This window comes from Sus scrofa, chromosome 18 (assembly GCF_054392235.1).
Source record: "Sus scrofa isolate SSC_HxYL_T2T_F1_AM1 chromosome 18, Sscrofa_HxYL_maternal_Yorkshire_Landrace_v2.0, whole genome shotgun sequence".
NCBI classification, from domain to species: domain Eukaryota; kingdom Metazoa; phylum Chordata; class Mammalia; order Artiodactyla; family Suidae; genus Sus; species Sus scrofa.
The window spans coordinates 20799045-20820240 of NC_139400.1; the positions used below are offsets into that span (position 1 = coordinate 20799045).

The window sequence follows — 21196 nt, forward strand, 5'->3', positions numbered from 1 at the left end:
CATGTTTATTAACACTGAACTTGGAGAAGGAGTCATCAGAATTGTTAGAAGAAAATAACTCTATTCCGGTGTGAATGCCACCCAGCTGGTTACCTTTATGCGGGATCCAGGAGTTCCCCAGACTACCCTCACTTGCAGGTCCTGGAATCTCTAAGTCCACATTCATGCTTAATAATTCCTTGGAAGGATTCACAGAATTTTTGATCCAGCAGTCCCACTCTTGGGCATCTATCTGGAGAAAACCATAATTTAAAAAGTTACATGCACCCCGATGCTCATGGCAGAACTATTTACAATAGCCAAGACATAGTAGCAACCTTTGTGTCCATCGACAGAGAAATGGATAAAGAAGATGTGGTACATATACACAATGGAGTATATTACTCAACTATAAAAAAAAAAAAAAAAAAAAACCCGAAACAGCCTCGCAGACGTAGGAAACAGACTTACGGTTATCAAAGGGGAAGGGTTGGGGGGGGGATGAATTGGAAATTTGAGACTGGCAAATGCATGGTTTTGTATATGGACTGGATGTTCATTTGGGGACCTGCTGTGTAGCACAGGGAAATTTACTCAGGGTTCTCCGATAACTATATGGGAATGAATGTATGTATATGTATGGCTGTGTGTCACTTTGCTGTACAGCAGAAATTAACACGACATGTGAATCAACTCTACTTCCATAAAACAGAAAAAATAAAAAGAATGTACTGTAAGCAGCTATACTCCTATGTATGGCTATACTGCATACATAGGAGTATAGCTGCAGATTCAAATCAGCCCTGGGAGGAAGTGCGTGGTGCAGAGCCCAGGAGCTTTCTACCCGAGGATCTTCCACTTCTCTCTCAGGGGACTGGTGACTGAACTAACTTCTCCCAGCAACTGTGATGTGACCACACATATGGTGTGTTGCCAACCAAGGAAACTCATCTGAACCTCAGTGTCCGAGTTTACTTGGGGCTCGGTCAGGTAGACAGTGTTGCCTGTCTGCATCGTTGACTTTAGCCTTCTGCCCCTCTGGAGGGTGAGCTGATATATGCCTCACCATAGGTCGCTGCTAGTTTAGAATATCTGGCCAGGTCCAAGGTCCCCAGGTAAACAAGGATACTTTTAATCAGGCAAAGTACTTTCCAGGGACTTAGAGAGATTACCTGTGTATCGTTGCGGGCCAGACCTCTTTTTGGGTATGTTATCTCTTTACTCTGCATCAGACAAGACAAATGTACCAGAAGAGCCTGAGGCAGGGGAAGACTGTAGTCTAGCAAAAGGGCTGCTTAGTTTTCCTTGCATGCCGCTTTTTAAACACTCTGCATCTTTCATGATTTTGAAAGATTGCCATGTCTCTTAGGCATCCATGTTTACTTCTCACAGTTATGACTCCACACTAGGGGACAGATAAAAAGAATTAGTCTTTCTTTTCCTTGGAGTTGCATATAACAAGAATGCAATTCATTTGTTGGTTTTTAGACTTTCATCTTCTCAGTTCCCCAAATTTATTTATCATCTATTTGCCAGGTGCTAAGTGAGGTGCTGGACATTTAATATTCACATGAAGCTTAGAATCTAGCGTAAGAGGGAAGCATGATTCAAATACTTGTTCCAGTGAATGAACAACGAATAAATGATTGCCAGCTGGGATAAATGTTGGGAAGGAAACATAGTTTTAAGAGAGAAACTAACCAAATAACTTGACTTTGACTTTGGGGTCAGTGATGGCTTCTTTGAGGAAGTACCACTTGATCTGGTGACCAAAAATAAATAAAATTAACCACACAAGTCAGAATGGAGAGGAATGAGCACTTTGGATGTCGTAAACAGAACGTGCAGTGAACATTTTTTGATGTGGGGACCTGTGAACGAATGAAAGAGATCTGAATGAAATGAGGCTGCTGTGCAGGTTTCTGTGTTAGCAGTTTTCAGTCAAGGGAGCAGCAAAGTCAGTGGACCTGAGGTGAGGGCTTCCTTGTGGGCTTGAGGAATGCGGGAGACTGGTGTGATGGCAGGTCTGGGACCGAGCAGGAGAGAGACAGAAAGTGAGGTCATGGGACAGGAAAAGAGATTGCAGAGAGACGGGAAAAGAAGTCAGAGATGCTCTCAGGGACCAGATAAGTGAGAACCTGGTGCTCTTCCTAGTCACAGAGAGCCGTTGAAGTGTTTTGAGGAGATCAGTGACTTGGTCAGATCTACGCTTTAAAGCAATTATTTTGGTTTCTCTGTGGAGAACAGACCATGGAGGACAAGAGGAGTGTGGGGACACCAGTTAGGGGGCTACTGGGCTATTCCAAGCCAGAGATGATGGAGGACTGGGTGGTAACAGAAGTAGTGAGAATTAATTGGGTTTCCTATACAAGTCTGAAATTAGAGTTAATAATATTATTTCCTGAACCCAATTCTATCAGGCTTCCTTCCTTCTTCTTTTGCTGCTTTTGTCAGGATCATCCGTGACTCCACATGTCCACAGGGCTAAATCCAACCGCCAGTTCTCAGTCTTCGGCTTTTCACACAGACCTTCTTCGAGGGGCACTTTCTTCCTGGAAACAGTGGACGCTTTCCTGTTTTCCTTGTACCCCATTGGCCATCGAGACTCCGTCCCAGCCTCCTTTGCTGGATCTTTCCTATATTCCCAAACCCCGAGTATTGGAATTTCCGCAGCTCAAGACCCAGAGCTTTCCGTCCACATTCAGTTCTTCGGTGATTGAACTCGTTCTCATGGCTTGCGCTCCTGTCAATTAATGGTTGCTTCCCAAATTATTCAAACAGTACAAACCTCTTCTTTGAACTTCAGACTCATAAGAAAACCTGCCCTTTCAACATCTCTGCTTAAAGGTCTAATGAGCATCTCCACATTTTACATTCTCAAAACTGAACTCCTTGCCCTCCTCATTTCATAATGTATAAACATATCGAATCACCATGTTGCACACCTGAAACTAATAGATTGAATGTTAATTATAACTCAATTAAAAAATTAAGTTAAATTAAAAACTGAACTCTTGACTTACTCCCTAATTCTGCTCTTACGCTAATCTTCTCCCTGGGTTTTCAGCAAATGGTATTTCCATCCCTACAGCTGAAAACTTCAGATGAGCTGTAGCAGACTCTCTGGGGGAAGGGATGGTCCCCGGGTATTCTTCAAAACTCACCAGCTCTTTTTAATGAGCAGTCAAATTTGAGAACACGTGTGTGTGATTCACTGCGGCAGGAAGCCTCCACCTTTTTCTCACCCTCTTCCCTTATAAAGGTCAGTCTTCTCATCAGATCTCCACTCAGGAGTGCTGTTAGCTCATCTTAACGTTCCCGCAATGCCGGAATCCGTGGCAAGACTTATTAGCAACCGTTTTGAATGTTTGCCTTGGTCTGCAGTTTACAGGGGACATACGGAGGATGGAGGCTGACGTCTTGCAAGTTTCTGGCTCTCTGGGCTAGTAGCCCTTTCCTGTGTACCTTCCCTGACCTACCAGGACATAGTTTCTGGCTTGTCTAGATTGGTATCATCAAGGATTTTTGCCCTTTTATCCACTGCAACATACAAGGTTATATAATACTTCACTACAATACTTGGCTTTTTTATAAGAGATGGCAGGATTTTTGCTGTAGTAAGTTTCTATTTGTTGTTATAACCATGTGTTTAGTTGTGATGACTGTGTTTAGTTTCCGTATTCTCTGGTGGATTTTAATTTATGGATAACCACACTAACCCAATGACTGACACCAGTAGTGTGGAATAAATGTTTATTCAATGAATGAAAGAATGAAAGGATGAAAGGGCTTTTATTACATAAATGGTTATAAGTTAAACTTGGATGATAAGTTACCAGTAGTAGGATATTTGTGGAGCTGGATTTCTTTAGGAGTCCTGGCAAAGAAATGCCTTTTAATTATTTCTTGTATTGTCTTCACCCATCACTATCTGAAAACTTTTACAAGGGTTCCAGACTGTTCTCTGTTTGCCACCAGAAGTACGTGAATATTTTTAGAAGCAGATAAATCATTCCATTTGAAAAACTTAGAATTGGGCCTAGAAGGCCCTATTGAACTGGTAAACTGTTTGGATTAATAGAAATTTATTATGCTCTGGCTACATGCATGGTGGCTTAAAACTTAAAGCTAAGTTTTAAGAAGCCCCTGGCTTAGAAGTGTAATTTACCCATTACTGATGTAGATATATATTTTTTATCTTAGGGTTTTATTTTTTCCATTATAGTTGATTTACAGTTTTCTGTCAATTTCTACTGTACCGCAGAGTGACCCAGTCTATATGTATGTGTGTGTGTATATATATATATATATTTTTTTTTTTTCAAGCAGTCTTTAAAGTGCTTTAATGCTGCTATCCTCCTTTTTGCTAATTTGCTAAGGAGAGTAGACATTGAGTTTTGGTCTCAATTGTGATGGGCTCCGCAGTGGGCCTGGATGTATAAGGCCCTGCAATGAATAACTTAAGGTTTTTCCCCCTCATTTGTTATATATTTCGAAGATAACCACACGTGGGTAAAACACCTATAGTTCTAACATCTTCGTGGTTGCTCAGAGTTTTTCCAAACACCTTTTTCTGTTTGTAGAATTGTGGTGGGACCAACCCCAGCAGTATTTTCTGGGGTAAAATGAGAAGAGTTTAGACTCCTTGGATTCACTAATTTTCTTTTTAAATTCGAGTCTTCTCCCTACCCTTGCCTTTATGCCTAAAAAGAAAACTGAAGTCAGGTGGGTCTTTTCCTTCCAGGAAAACGCCGTGAATGGAGAGCACCTGTGGCTGGAGACCAACGTCTCGGGAGACCTGTGCTACCTGGGAGAGGAGAGCTGCCAAGTCAGATTTGCAGTGAGTGCGGCCTCGGACCCTGGGCTCTGGCCTTTCTGGGGGAGCCTACCGGGCAGTTGCATCTGAAGGCAGGAGGGGTCACCTGCACCTGAATTTCCAGGGAGAGGTTGGAAAGAACCTGTGCTTTGTGAGGCAGTTGGCAGAGCTTCACCAAGTTAATGTGGCTTTTAAGGGATCACTGTAATGGTTTTAGGTTTTTTTTTTCTTGACTCCGCAGGCTGAACCTGGGGATAAAGTGCTACTTTGTGATGATACCCAGGGTGGGTTTTTGTTAGTGTGTTGGGCATGAGGGATGCCCAATGGGGAAGGGGTGTCTGGGTGGGGAGACAGCAGCCTGCGGGGAAGGGTCTCTGCTGGAGGGGTCTCTCTTTGTAGGGGTGTGTGTGTGTGTGTGTGTGTGTGTGTGTGTGGCAGGGTCGGGGGGCTTTTGGTGGCTGAAGATGGAAATGGCTGCAAAGACAGGTTTGAGTCTGGTGATGCATGTAGCCTCACCAAAAAATTCAGATTAAGCTCCAGAGCATAACATTCTAGAACCTATAGAAATGATCAACAGTCAACTATATTAGAGTCGCTTTGGTTTTCGCTTTGTCCCTATTTGGAACAATCTGTTTAAATGTTAAATCCTCTTTATGTTCTGTGAAAAGAGCATGGTTGCCAGGCAGTCAGTTGTGAGGAACTAAAATCTTGAGTGTTGAGAAAGTGAACTTGAAATTTTTGTGTAGTTGAAAATGATGGGCCTGAAAAGAGTGATGGGAAACTTCGAACACACCGTTGCTTTCTTCTTTACTATTCTTTCTTATTTTAGGGAAATGGGCATCATAATTGACATAATGAATTTTTTCTTTTTTTTTAATACTTGCTTTTTAAAATTTTTTATTGGGGTAGCATTTATTTACCATGTTGTATTAGCTTTAGGTTTACAGCGAAGTGAATCTGTCATACATACACATATACCTATTCTTTTTTTCCCATTTAGGTTATTATAGTTTCTTTATTATGTGAAAGAAGGATTTGGGGTAAAATGTAGAACCCAGCAAATGCGAGGGAATATGTTTCTTTGAACAACAAAGGAGAAATTTGAGTTCCTATCCAAGTTAACAGAAGAATATATGCCCCAGGGACTTTGATCATGCTGCCCGAAATCACAAAGCCAGGGAACTAAGATCTTTAAAAATCACATTAGCTGTTTTGATGCTGAGTTTATAGGTTTTGTTGGGAAAAGCTCATGAGAGTTTTAGAGGTTTGATTGAATGAGGGTGGGAAGAGTTAAATGTCAGTTCAAGACCCAGCTGTAAAGACTCACAATTCAAAGTCAGGAAACCTGGATTTGAATCTCGTCGTTACCCCTGGCTGTGTGACATTGAGAACTCCTGACCTTTGGGTGTTGGTTGGCTACCTTCAAGGTAGAAAAATGGAGTAAGATTAAATTAATTTTGCTTCCAACTCAGATCTGTACTTGGTTGTTTGCATTTCTTTTAATCTGGTTGTAAATTCAGTTGATTTAAATATCATTTCAACTTGATGCATATGTATTTTCAATTAAAGTATAATTGCATGAAATTCGATTAAATTAACCAAAACCAAGAGAAGCTCAGCTGTTTGGACTAAAAACCTACAAATGATGAATTAACATTTAGATCTTAGTTAATTGCATAAACACTGGTCTTGTTAATATAAAATGGAAAAAATGAAAGCTAATCCTTCTTGCAAATATACTTTTGAACTATTACCTACGGTTGCTGCTGCCCACTCATGGATTGTAATTTGTTACGGAGTTCTGCCTGATTTCTGGACATTTCCAAATTACTCCCTTTGATCCTTTTCTGATGTTTCTTCAGGGTCAGCCATACGTCACCTCTCTTGGCAAAAATACAAACAGGTGCATACATCCTCCTGAAACCTTGTATCCTTAAATAGCATTGCTATGCACTAATTATAACTTCGTCACTATTATGTCTAAGCCAGGAGAAGTAACAAAAAAAGAATTTTAAGGAGATGTAAGGATATAATAGAGTTGTGAAAATGTCTAGCATTCTTTTGAACCTTTCTCATAATTTCATTCCAAATACTGGGCTCTTCTAACTCACTTTACACAGTGTCAGGAAGATAACATTGGTTAAATGAGGGAATAAATCAGTGAGGGCTGCGTTTCCTCATTATTAGGACCTGAAGCTATTGCCGAAACTCAGCCTCTGTCTGCCGTTGCCAAATAGAAACATGGAGACAGGGTTTTGGGTGAAGGAGAAAAAGACAGCTTTATTGCTTTGCCAGGCAAAGGGGGCCATAGCAGGCTAATGCCTTAAAGACTGTGCCTACCTCGGAAGGGATTATGAGGTGGTTTTATAGTTTGGGGAGAGGAAAATAGGGCTGTAGATAAGGATCAGGGTAGAGGCAAGCTTATATTGTCTTTCAAAGCTGGTGTTGAGTGGCTCCAGGACTAGTCTTGGTGGTCCTCCTTCTTGCTGAAATGAAGAATGTTTCATCTAGTAGTTCTTCCATTTGTTGGGGGTTTTCGTTCTACAGAAAGGCTCAAGGATATTGTTATGTATATTCCTTGAGGAGGAAGCAGGACCTGCCCCAAGGCTGCACTGCTGTCTCTTGACTGCTTCTCCGTGGTCTCTGCATCCCCTCCCTTCCCTGATGAGCAGCTACCCTTTGGAACTCAGGGAAGGTCATGGAGGCTGAGGCTTACTCCCTAAAAACAAGAAATGGGGGACACAGAAAGGCTTGTGTGCCTAGGAGCCCTACAGGGCCCTGCTTGGTTACAAAGCCTCAGGTTCTTTACCTGTAAAATGGGGGGGGGGGTATTGTTTTGAGAATTCGATGAGATAATGCATTGTCAAGACTTACTTGATACAACCACTGACATAATGAATTAAAAGCAGGGGAAAAAACAAAGAAAAATGATGGAAGATAATACGAGAAGAAGAATGTATGTATAAGTATGACTGGGTTCCTCTGCCATACAACAGAAATCAACACAACACTGTAAATCAACTCTACTCTAAAAAAGCAAAGAAGAGCAGACAGTTGACAAAAGAACTACCACTGGCCAATATATATATATATATTTATATATATATAAATATAAACAAAGGCACTCAACAATTATGAGGAGTCAACATCATGTGCCTGTTTAACAAAGATCTGTAAAATGAGAGTATCTGCTGGCTAGTTTCAACCAAAACTGGTACTCTCACTGTCACCTGGTGGGCATGTAAGCTGAGAGACTTCGCAAAATTGCATATTAAATGAAGGAAAAGCATATTAATAATAAAAGTAAAATAATAATAATAAAAGCATATTAATGAAGGAAAGGAGAGAGAAGTGACATTTTCCAGCATTAGAAGAGCTGCCATGAAGAAAAGGCAAGTGTCCTGCTCTCCGCAGTTAGGAAGGTAGATGTTCGTTCTAGTTATAGAATCCACAGACTCTAGCAGTAGATCTTACACTCGGGTGTAATAAACATCACCTGGAAAGCACTGTTGTTATCCTTGGTCCCAATGCTGATTCAGTAGGCCTGCAGCTGGACTTGGCAAGCTGTGATTTTTAACAAGCACCTCGAATGGTCATGGTCCAGATGGCCTACGAACTTCACTTTGAGAAATAGTGTATTACAAGGAAGGACTTGAACTATCAGAGCTTGGCCAGCCAGCAAGAGAACAAGGCGCCTGGAGAGATGGGCTCAAAGGAGGTGTCTATGAAAGGTGCCGTGGCGGGGGGGTGCACCTCTGCTTTGGGTAAGAGGTTAGACAAGGAGACCGCCAAGAAAGCCTCCAGTTTAAATGTTCTATTTGCAGCTTTTTTAGACTTGAACAGCACTTGTCTAAGAAAAAAAAAAAAAAAAAAAAAGCAAAGCAAGTGTAAATAGATTATGCATTCTCATTTCTTTTAATGAACCACCTTTGAAGAAAGCCAACCTGTTGGGTGCAGAACTAAATTACCATAAGCAGGTGCAACCTGCGGGCTTCTAAACCAAGTACAGGCAGCGCACTTGGAGGAGGATGGAATCCATCACGGAGGAGGTGCCTTTCCCTCCTGACTCTGTTTTAGCAAAGCAAATGTCATGGGTAGAAGTTAAGGGAAGGGAGGAATCAGTGTGGGTTGAATAGACAGAGGTGGCTTCATGGAAATGGGGCTTGAACACTGTATTAAAAGATGGGTAAGATTGATGTAAGTTGAGTGGGGAAGGAGAGCATGTCAGGCAGGGAGAGGCACATGAGCAAACTCAGAGGGAGGAACAAGCTTTGTACAAGGGGGGAGGTGATGGCGAGACACGTGCAAGCACGTCAGAGGGCATGTGTTAGATAAGAACGGAATTAGGATGGAGGGGGTGTGTGTATGCCTGTGTCTTATGCACTGACACTTGGAGTCCACATTATAAATGTGCTTATGAAGCAGGGCCATATTATCTAAACCAAGACAGCCTGGAGGGGGGAAAGTGGCTGCTATGAAACGGTCACCCTGCTGTATGGGGACAGGGCAATAGTCCCTTTAAAACTCCTAATGCTGTCCTGCAAATTCAGGACCTCCTGCTGCTGTACCGGGATGGATATTTGGGGGTTGATAGGGAGAGCATCGCAAGCAAGGTAGTAATGACATTGGACGTGAAGACTGTTACAGGAGAGTTTGCTGCAAAGTCTCAGAGCTGAACCATACCATCTTTACAATTCTTCCTCTTGTACTTTCTCCAGGGACAACATCTAATACTGTAGAATGTCTGTGGGTAGGTATTTTAATGGGATTAAAGTTGTTCCCAAATCAGTGACAGCCCTAAAATTAGTAGCTATTTCTTTTTCTAGTTGGAAAGGAGGAAGGGATACGAACGTAATGAAATTGGAGCAGATGGATTACTGTCTCCCATCCTGATTATGGGGAGAAAACCTGAAATAAAATTCCAGGGAGGACCTCATTTGTTTCATGAGATCTATTTAGATGGACATTCCTTTACTGATTTATGCTGCAAGTATTTAAGGGCTGGTGCTCAATACCAGAAACATCCAGGCCGAGTTGAGAGTGGCAGGTGATGGGAGTTAAGTGACACCCTCATGGTTTAGTGGGTACACTCTGTAGAAGCTGTTCTGGTGCGTGGTTGATAGGATTTACAAAGATGTTCAGCCAAATACATATTTGTTCCCAAAGAGACTCACGCCTCCACTAGGCTCCTAGAGCCCACACTCGTGCACACCTATTTTTACACTTAAGAGACACTGCCTATATCACTATGTAGAAGTTCACAACAGCCGTGGTTATGCCTGCATGGAGATGTGGAAACGCAGAAGGTGGGTGGGCAGAAGAAAAGGGATTTGGTGTGAGACTGACCTGGGCTAGAAATCCTGCTGCTCCATCCATGTATTGAGTGAACTTTGTTTTTTTTTGTTTTGTTTTGTTTGTATTTGTTTTGGGGTTTTTTTGGTTTTCTTTTTGCTTTTTAGGACCATACTTGTGGCATATGGAGGTTCCCAGTATAGGGGTGGAATCAGAGCTACAGCTGCTGGCCTACGTCACACCCACAGCAGCATGAGATCTGGGCTGTGTCTGCGACGCACACCACTGTTCACGGCAGCGTCGGATCCTTAACCCTCTGAGTGAGGCCAGGGATCAGGCCACACCCTCATGGAAACTAGTCGGATTCGTTTCTGCTACGCCACAACGGGAACTCCTATTGAGTGAACGTTGGGCATCTGATTTCACCTCCTTTGCCCCCATTTCCTGATTAGCATTATTATTACTTGTTTTTTCAGGGCTGCGGCTGCGGCATATGGAAGTTCCCAGGCTAGGGGTCAAATTGGAGCTACAGCTGCCAGCCTACACCACAGCCACAGCAACGGGGGATCCAAGCCCTGTCTTCGACCTACGCCATAGCTCATGGCAACGCAGAATCCCCGACCCACTGAGTGAGGCCGGGGGTTGAATCTGAGTCCTCATGGATACTAGTCAGGTTCATTACCACTGCGCCCCAACCGGAACTGCCGACAGTATTATTATTAAGCTTGATCTCAGTGACTCTTACTGCTAGATGAGTGATGTAGTTGTAGTAAAGAAGCTGTATTTCTTAATTTGATTTTTTTAAATGGTCTGTTCCCAGCTTGGCTCTACCACATGAGGATCTCTGGGGACTGGGACCAGGCATGAGTATGTTTTGTTGTTGTTGTTGTTGTTGTTTTTAAAGGCAGATGAACTCTACGGCCAGCTGATCTTACGTGCTATCCCACAGAGTGTGTAGAGCGGCACTGATCTCCTTCATTGAGAGAGTGTCAGGAGCAAGTGAAGTGGCCTGGTCCCCACATCAGGCATTGAGTGGCTGGTATGGAGTGAGTTGTGTCCCCCCAGATACACTGATCTCCCAACCCTCATGACCCCAGGAGGTGACCTTGCTTGGAAATAGGATTGTTGTGGATGTAATTAGTTAAGATGAGGTCGTACGGCAGTGGGGAGGCGGTGGGGGTAGGGGGGGAGCTAGTCCAATCTGCCAAGTGTCCTTATAAGAAGAGGAGAGCACACACAGGGATGCACAGGGAGGAAAGTCGTGATGGAGGCAGAGATTGGCACGATAAGGCTGCAAGCCAAGGATGGGAGGCTGTTACCGGGAGCTAGGGCAGAGGCATGGGATAGATTTGCCTTCAGGAGGGTCCTAACTCTATTAACTCTAGGATATCAGGCTTCTAATCTCCAGACATCTGGAGAAAATTCACATGTCTGTCGCTTTAAACTATCCAGACTGTGGTACATGGTTAGGGCCGCCCCCAGGAAACAAAGACAGAAGCCATTCTGTTACAGTGAGTGACCTTTCCTGGCCGGCACCTGCCTTACAGATGCACCCATACAGGTCCCTTTGAATCAAGCTTGATGGAGGATTTCAGTTGAGAGGTATCTGGCTTTCTGGATAAGTGAGCAGACAGACAGGTAGGTGCCGGAAGCTGGGAACCATGGGGAAAGAGTAGGTAGACAGGTGAGTGAGACTGCGTAGGTTGGATCAGAGCAAAGAGGAGCTGTCAGACTTGAGCATTCTGTTACCAGATGTGTCTTTTCTATTTTAAAATGAGCTCATGTCACCTTTTTTGTGGGTAGGCTCATGAGTACTGTTTTGCTTTGGTTATTATTTTCTTTGTGTGTTTCCTTTAATCCTGTCCTTGTGGGTTGTGTGTGGCAAAAATGGCCAGCCCCACCTGTAACACCGCCCCTTAATTCAAAGGTGGCTTCCAGTACTGTTGGGCGCTTAACACATACAGATTTATTGAGTAAATGAATGAATGGCGTTGGGGGGGTGGGCGCTGGGGATGAGGGTGGGTGGCATGTGAAGAGCCACTCATCTAGAGACAAACAGACCTGGATGAATATCCTAGCTCTTCCCTGCTGCTCTGAGGCTCAGGTAGCTCTATGAAAGGGTGATGATTATATCTGCTTCTCAGAGCTGGTAGGCGGATTAAATTAGTTGACAGATGTTAATATCCTTCCTCCTTCTCGCCTGTCCCTGCTTTCATTTCATTGTCATTAAGTTGAATGAGCTAATTAGTAGCTTAGTTGGACTTTGGCTTCAACGAGGCCTTCTGTTTGGGATTATTCTGGGTAACCCCAACACCGAGACGCTCACGCTTCCCCTGTCATTTTGCTGCTCTGTGTAATAGGCATAGTCTGCCTTGGTCATGGGCGGGGCCTCCAGAGTGTGACAGATCAAAGTAACTCATCCTGGGAAACATCTCGCAGGCTCTGTCTTCTTAGGGGCAGGTCAGAAGCCTCGTGGCCTCAATCGAGCATCTGTTTATGGGGATGCCGGCCGTGTCCCTGGGGGTTTGGAAGAAGCTTGTAAGAAGAGCACAAGGGCAGTTGCTCTCTGCCCCGTTTGAAGGAAACTGTCAGCTTTCTGTCCTTTTACAAAGGAGGGAAGATCAGGAACCTTGCGATTCCCCTCTGTTTCATTTCTGGAAGATAGAAGTGCTGGCCAGGGGCCCTGCAGATGCTGGCCTGCGTGCGTGCACGTGCCGTGAGCGAAAGGGTGAGAGGAGAGATGCCCAGGACAGGTCTCTGGGGACTGCCTGTCATCTGTGCATTCAGACCTGGTGGGGAGACTCCGAAGAGCCCCAGCTTTGGACGTGCGCCTTGGGCTGCCCTGGGAGTGCCCACTTGCTGCCCCAGGGCCTCCAGCATGGCAGCTTGACACTCCACACCTCCAGATGGCAGCCTGGCTGGGCAGGGTGTGGGCCCTCAGAGGGAACTGCCAGTGTGGCAGTGGAGCCTGGAAGCTGAAGTGAGCTTCCTGAGCTGTTTGGGTGCCAATCGTGAAGAAGCCACCTCCGTGGAGCTTCTAGGGCCACTGTCTGCCAGAAGCGCCTCCACCACTCGGATGCTGAGGCGCTGATGAATCCAGGTGACTCAGGGAGAGCAGAGCCGCCCACACACAGTTTTGAGAAAGCAGTTGCTCAGACAGACTGTGGGCTCCTGACCCCTGCGCCAGTGAATGTGAGTGGAGGGAGAGGGGTGTTCCCACGGGCAAGAGGGATGTTGTCCATATGTGTCTGGCCCGATGGTCAGGAATTTCCATGAGACCATCCAAGAGTACATGCAGCACTGGACCTAGCATGTGGCAGGCCCTCCGTGAAAGGTAGCCACTGTTGTTATTATTGTCCTTGGTGTCATTCTTTGGCTTACAGTGTTATGTACATACCTGAGGACCGTATACCACTGATCCTGCTCGCTTCATGCAATAGAGGTAATGATAAGGTGTGGCGCCCAGGGAGCTGTAGGATTGTGTCACTCTCTCTTAAATGACCTTACATCAGCCATACCATTGTCTCTTGGCACAGTCTGCTTAAAAAAGATAAAAACTGGTGTTCGGGAGAGCACTGAACTCCTGTAAACGCAGCGTGGAGGGGTATTAATCCTTAAAAGAAGCTTTTGATCAAAGAAGTCTGGAGAACACTGACCACCTGTAATCACCAGACGTTTATTGTAAAGCTCTAAGGAGGGGAGGCCTAAGACGTGCGGGATTTCCTGTTTGTTTGCTCAGGGAAAGGGATGATTGTTGCAAAGCCATTCTTTTCCCCACAAAACACCCGTCGTCCTCTTGTGGGCTCTCCGAATTCGGTGGAGCACTGCTTGTGAAATGTGTGTGCAATGCACTTTTCCTAGGACTTGTGGATCGGTAACAACAACCCTCTGGGTGGGTGGGGGGTCCCTGGGGTCCATTTACTCCTTTTAAAGGAAAGAAAAGTCAGAGAGATTTCATTACCATGCCAGGGCTTCCTAAGTTTTCTGTATCTTTATGCAATTCTGTTGTTCTAAATTTTCATTTAGCCCTGTGTGTGTGTGTGTGTGTGTGTGTGTGTCTGGTTTTATTTTTAGAGCTTGAACCTGTGAGAATACTTGTCATCTCTTCTGCCTGAAATGATGCTTTTAGATCGAGGCTGCGTCTGTGTGGTTGTGCGCAGGTGTGTGCCTGGGTGACACAGTTCTGTTATTTAATACTGGTACAGATCTGTTACTTGATAAAAATAATTTGCATTTGATTCAGCGTAGAGTTTACATATCACCCAGGCAATGCCCAGGTGCACAGACGTGCTTTTTCTGCTTCCAGTGTTCCTCAGTGCCAGGGACCCAGAACAGCAGATTCTAACCAATATTCTCATTACTCTGAGGCTCCAGTCTTGGCTGCAGAATTATTCACATTAGCCGTTACCCAGAACTGCTGCTGGTCCCAAGTCGACATCGTCTGTTATTTTAGGAAATTTTTGTTGTTTTTCTTACCTCCCATACCAGGCAGGTACAGATTACATAAGGTCATGTTTTAAAGACACAAGGGAAAGGAAAAGCCTGATGCCTTCATTCGAGGAGATGTGTGGGCTTCGGAATCAAGGGACCTGGCTTTGAGTCCAGGCTCTGGGATTTTCTAGTTGTGTGGTGGTGGTCACTGTTTTAACCTCCCTAAGCCTTGGTTTCATATCTGGAAAATGTGGATAATACCTGCTACTTAGGGTTGTTGTGAAACTGAAAGGAGATATTACATAGCAATTAACAGAGTGTGGTCAGTTGCAAGCACTCAGTAAATACTGGTTATGCTGGTCATGCCTCCTGGTGTGAAGGTGATTCCAGTGGATTGTCGGAAACTGAAACCCAACAGGCAATGCCAGGGTACTAACTTTAGAGGGCCTTCTAATCGCCGGATCTCTCCCACTGGATAAAAAGAGAGGGTGAAACACCAGCCCAGTTGCCAGGCTGGCCCTGCCGCTGTGCCCCTTTCCATTCTCTTGATCTTTTGTAGCACACATCACTTTCTAGTCTTTAAAAAAAATCACTTCTTTATTTGTCTGCTGTGTCCTCCACTAGCACATGAGCTCCATTTAGCTCCAGCTCTCCCTCTGCTTTTTGCTGTCCTGGATCCTCAGCACTGAGAACAGTGATGCCCAGAGTGGTTGTGCTGCCCTTTTTCATGGAATGAATGAATAAGTTCAATGAAGTGACGGTTGAGACACACAGGTGCCTGTCACCAGATGGACCCTGCCATTTAAGTATCATCATACTTAGAATCCAGGATGTTTGTGTTTCTGCCTTAATTTTGAGGCTCTTCACCAGGAGAGTCCACACTCACTACTAGAAGGCTGTTGTGGGGTTTCCAAGTCCTGTGTCGTGCCTACTGCAGCCCATCTTATTTGATGCTTATGGAGGATAGAGACTGCTCTGGACCCTCCTTGGCGCAGGTGGCCGTGGTGTGGTTGTCATTCCTCCATTCCTCTGGGGCTCTCCTGCAAACAGATCCTCTAAAGCACCATGTCAAATATCATGATTACCTGTCTTCATCAGTCTTGTTCCCCTAACTTATCACTAGTAAAATGAGAGGGGCAGTAATAAGACATAGTAGAAAGGGGTGTCTCTGAACCAGGAAGACCTAGGTGCCACTCCTGGCTGGCCTGTCTTGGGCAGATTGCCTAGTCTCTTAGGATCTCAGCTCCGTAGCCATAAATAAGTGAATGGTGCCCACCTTGCATGGCTAAAGTACACAGCGACCCTTCTGCACGTGTGTGTATATGGTCCCACCAGCCTCCCGGTAAATACTCTGTGGTAGTGATGTTCTCATTGAAAAACTGATAGGGAGTTCCCTTTGTGGCTCAGTGGTTAGCAAACCCAAGTAGGATCCATGAGAATGCGGGTTCGATCCCCGGCCTTGCTTAGTGTGTTAAGGATCTGGTGTTGCTGTGAGCTGTGGTGTAGGCCGGCGGCTACAGCTCCGATGTGACCCCTAGCCTGGGAACTTCCATATGCTGCAGGTGCAGCCCTAAAAAGCAAGCAAGCGAGCAAACAAGAAAGAAAAACAGGTAGCTGTATGTATGTGGGTAAAAACCACGTGGCCAGTTGGCGACACAGTGTTGGGTGAACTGTGATTGAAATGGCTGTCATCCTGGGCAAGATGGGCCGTGAGACTTTGTCGTAATGATGTCATCAACAGCTTGGGATATTGCAAGCGGTAATGAAAGAACAGGTAATTTCCCATAGCTTGCCATGGCTCCTTAAGCAGATACATATAATCTTCTGGATTAAAGCAAATGTCTATAACTCATAGTTTGGAGGTCTGAAACTGTGAACTTAAAAATGCAAAACAAAACAATTTCAGCCTTTGCCACAAATCAAGCTTTGAGAATGAGTAATATGTGAGAATGTATTAGGGTATTAATTTCATGTTTAAAGTGAGAGGGTGTACATTTGTCGCTCTCACATCAGCAAGGATTAAAAGGCAAACTTTGCTTGGTGTTTTCTAGGTTATGTTAAGCTTCAGATCTCTGCTTTGTCCTTGATAAACCACCTTAGAACTAGACAATTGAGGCAACTCTGAGACAGTTTTCTGATGCCTCTGTTATGACTTCTGTAAGGTGTCCAGCCCATCCTTATTCATCCCTGTCTGCTAGAAAATTCTGAATACACACGTTTGTGTGTGGAGCACTCTAATTGTGTGACTATCTTCTTAGGTGTACCTGTATACTTGTAATCAAATTTATACACATTTTTGTATATCTAGAGACACTTGAGTTAGTCTACAATAAGATACATGGCAGCTTTGATCTGAGATGGCTTTGAAGACAGTGTAAAAATGGAAAAGGAGAAGCCATATAAGCAGCTGAGAAGAACCAAAGAGGAAAGATGGCCCCAGATAACCGTGGATATGGATGCTAGAACCTGCTGGCTCTGAGGCCAAGAAGCACAGAGGGAACAAATGGGGAAAAAGAAATGGGAAAAAGACAAGCAGGCAAAAGAAAATACACTACAGAGACAAGAGATGAGTAGACATGCAGAGACAATCAGTAATAGTAGTTAGGGAAATACTGTGTGTCCTTGGGTAAAAAGAAAACCAGGAGTGGAAAATGTAATTATGGATTTTTTTTTTTTTTACTTTTTAGGGCTCCATTTGCAGCATATGGAAGTTCTCAGGCTAGGGGTAAAATCAGAGCTGTAGCTGCAACGCCAGATCCAAGCCATGTCTGCGGCCTACACCACAGCTCGTGGCAATGCTGGATCCTTAACCCACTGACAGGCCAGGGATTGAACCTGCATCCTCATAGATACTAGTCAGGCTCGTTACCTCTGAGCCACAGCAGGAATTTCTGAATTGCGGATTTTCAAAGAGCTCATTAGGTTGAAATCTGTTTTTCATGCATCATGACCACACAGGAGTGGGTAGAAGGAACACCTAAGCAGGGCAGCGATTCGGACCATTCCGTGGGGGGTGGTGCACAGCGTCCCACAGTCTGGCTCTGGGGGCAGCTGTGTGTTGGTGTCTTTCCATTAAACTTGCACCAGCCAATACAGATTTAACAGGGCACTCAGCATCCATCTCATAAGTAACAGCAACGATCTATATTTGATTTATATCTCAATAAAATTTATGTATATTTACAAAAGATAGTAGCTGTGTGCACTCATTCCCCAATCAAGTTCCAAGATGTAGGCTTTTCCAAATAAGATTCATGCTGTAGTTTTCTGTTAAAGCCCATTAGAGAAGCCTTGTGCCTATTAATTTCCTCTAAATTCACTTACACAAGCCATTTGTAAATCACCCTTCAAGAGAATGATTGGGTATAAATTTCAATGAAAGGTTAAACTACTGAGGTAAAGCCACCACCGCCCCCCCGCAAAAAATGAATGCTGTTCCATTCTGACCACTGCTTCTTGTGATCTTAATCCAATGCTCAGGACACAGGGAGGTGTTATTCTTTATAACCAGCCATCAACTTTAGCCTGGAATTAACAGAACAGCTAGTAATTGGGTTCTCAGCAAATTGTTTCTCCTGCGAGCCCCATTGGCTGCTTTTCAGGGGGAGGCAAGGGTTCCATGTGCTGTTCTGGTTTTCATATTCAGCTCACGAAGCATTGTCCCTTCTCTTAGCTTTCTGCTCTCAGATTGTGGTTTTCTTTCTTTTCAATTGAGAAATATTGTGGTTGCCGAGGGGGAGGGGGAGGGAGTGGGGTGGCCTGGGAGTTTGGGGTTCATGGATGCGAACTATTGCATTTGGAGTGGATACACAATGAGGTCCTGCTGTCGAGCACAGGGAACTATATCCAGGCAGTTGTGATGGCATGTGATGGAGGATAAGGTGAGAAAAAGAATATATATATATATGACTGGGTCACTTTGCTATACAGTAGAAATTGAACACTGTAAATCGACTATAATGGAAAAAATTAAAATCATTAAAAAGAGAAAAATATAAAATGCCCTGGCTGTCAGGGAAATAGAAAACTTTGCTTCCTGTCCGAACAGTGACCACCGGTGTCACTTCCTCCTTTCTCTCTGTGTCTCTAGGGAAGCTGAGCAGTAGACCTTTGCTTAGGTGGGTCCTCGTACCCCGGATTTACCTGCAGACCTGCGGGTCTTCAGGGGCTGGGCCTCTGAGGAAACAGCAATACTTGATAGGCAACGTGCTCCAGAGAATGTGTTCCTTAGGACAGAACACACTCTGCTGTCCGAAGAGCGTGTGAAGTGAGTTTTATTGGAGTATTTCAGAGGCGCCTTGGACCAGAACACTGCAGACCAGTGCGGGCCGTGTAGTCAGCTGGTATACACAGGAGTAGCAAGCTGACTGAGGAGTAGGCAGGAAGCCATCCTGGGCTGTCGGTTATTCTCCAGAAGGACAGGAGGCCCGGGTGTGAGAAATCTGTGCTCCCCTAACAGGAGACCCACGGGTGGTGGAGAGAGGGTTCCATTCCTGTCACTCCGATTCTGTCCTTCGTTGCTTAATAGGTAAATTTTCACTGTGAACTTTTGTTACGTAATGTCTTTTTAAAATTTTATTGTTATTATTTTTTTCTTTTTTGTCTTTTTGCCATTTCTTGGGCCGCTCCCGTGGCATATGGAGGTTCCCAGGCTAGGGGTCAAATCGGAGCTGTAGCCACCGGCCTACACCAGAGCCACAGCAACGTGGGATCCAAGCCATGTCTGAGACCTACACCACAGCTCACGGCAACACCGGATCCTTAACCCACTGAGCAAGGGCAGGGACCGAACCCGCAACTTCATAGTTCCTAGTCGGATTCGCTAACCACTTCACCACGACAGGAACTCCTTTTTTTTTTTTTTTTTTAAATTGAAGTACAGTTGGCTTACAGTGTTGTGTTCATTACAGGTGTATAGCAAAGCGATGCAGTTACGTGTATATAAAATGTTACCTTTCACATTTTTTTCCCATTACAAGATACGAAACATAGTTCCCTCTGCTATCCGGTATGTCCTTGTCAGTCATGGCTTAATCCCTGTGTGATCTTACCTGCCGTTGTGGTCTGGCTCGTCTCCTTGTTGACTCCTCTCTAGCGACACTGACTGCTTGTCCCTTGGGGACATCCCATAGTTCTCATGCCTCTGGGGTTTGCACTTGCTGTTCCCTTTTGCCTGGAATGCTTGCGCCCCCCACAACTACATGGCCAGCCAACTCTCTCACTTCCCGTGTCTTGTAAAATGTACCTTCTCAGTGAGACCTTTCCTGGCGCACCTGTCTGCACCTCTATCTTCCCCAACTCCTGATACCCCCCCATGCCCTCTTCTCCCTTTAGTTGTTCTCCTTCGCACTTGTTTCAGTATGTTGCATATTACACTTAGCTATCTTGTTCATTACCTGTCTCTCCCCAGAGAATGTAAGGTCCATAAAATAAAAATTTTTTTGAAGTATTTTATTCACTGCTGTATCCCCAGGGCCTGGGACAGGGACCGGTACTCAGGAGGTGCTCAGTATTTATGGTGACTAAATTAATATATGACTCATCTCCTTTCCTTTTGTCCTCTTCCTTCTGCTTTCTGATAGTGCTACATGCTGCCATCAGCCTAAATGGTCATTTTTGGCCATGTAAATCTCAAAAACTGTTAGTGCCCCATTGCCTACTAGGTTCAGATTTGCATTTCTCAGGCTCGCTGGAAGGACTTCAGCAGTCTTTCCCCAGTCCACCTTTCTAGCCCCATCCCATCCCCTGGGCAGGACTTGTGTTTGGGAAGGCTGGCCTCTGGGCTGGCCCCTATTCCGTCTCGTGTGTTTGCTCTCCACCCCCGCAACTTGCTACCCAAATATTCCAAAGTCTTACTGGCCCGCAGATCCAGGTGGAATCACGTGAGCAGCAATGGCACAGACTTGCTGTTCTTAATTCTACTCATTTCTGTAAGACCCTTGCCTTCTGCAGAATAGCCTTCCTGTCAGGTATCTCTGGAAACCCCCACCCCTGCAAAAAAAAAAAAAAAAATCTCATTTGTGGTCACAAAAATTGTTCAGCTGTGCCGACCATGAAGCCTCCACCCCAGTTTTCCTCTAGTGTTTATGAAGGTTTTCTAACTTTCAAACACCTGTAGCCTTCCCTTTTCTCTCCTCTTTTGAGGTTGCCTATCATGGACTATCTGTGCCTAGTGGGGTTTTGTCTCCTAATTCCAAAGCCACCGGTTCTCCAGACTGGGGTTGGGCTAGGGGCTTAGCTTGAGGAGAAAGCCCTCCTCTGCAGGCCCTTTCTCCTCTCTCTGTCTTTCCAGAATATCTATCTCTTGAGCTCTTATTATGGGTCGGAGGTGTTGCTGGTGTTGGACTAGAGCAGTGTGGCAACACAGAGCAATCTCCATCTTCAGGTAGCGCCATAGTTTTAACCCTCGGCCTCTCAGAAATGGTTCTGCTTTGCTGTTTCTCTTTGAGACCCTTGTGACACACAGCCAGTGTTCCCACTTGTCACCTCCGTGGACACCTGCCTCCACCTAACCCCCCAACCAGGCACACGGAGAAGCCTCAACACTCCACCATCAAACGTGGTGGCTCATTGACTCATGCACATGGATGCCCAGGAGCCCCTGGCCTGGTGCCCCATCAGACACTCAAGAGCCAGTGCAGTTCCTTTTAGGAGGCATCATGCCTACTATGTAGAGAC

At 44.9% G+C, this 21196-nt stretch overlaps 1 protein-coding gene across 36 annotated transcripts in view; it reads left to right on the forward strand.

Annotated features, from left to right (window-relative positions):
• The window catches only part of DGKI (diacylglycerol kinase iota), a 474617-nt gene that overhangs the window by 174090 nt on the left and 279331 nt on the right, over positions 1-21196 (forward strand). For 22 of the 36 annotated variants that reach the window (XM_021079007.2, XM_021079008.2, XM_021079004.2 and 19 more), the window contains one exon: positions 4724-4819. The exons of 2 other annotated variants lie outside the window; for them this stretch is intronic. In XM_021079007.2, the coding sequence (XP_020934666.1) occupies positions 4724-4819 (96 nt within the window). Of the gene's footprint in view, positions 1-3264; positions 3597-4723; positions 4820-21196 lie in introns of those variants that run through there. 12 more of the 36 variants (XM_085005377.1, XM_085005380.1, XM_085005378.1 and 9 more) reach the window with 1 other exon arrangement.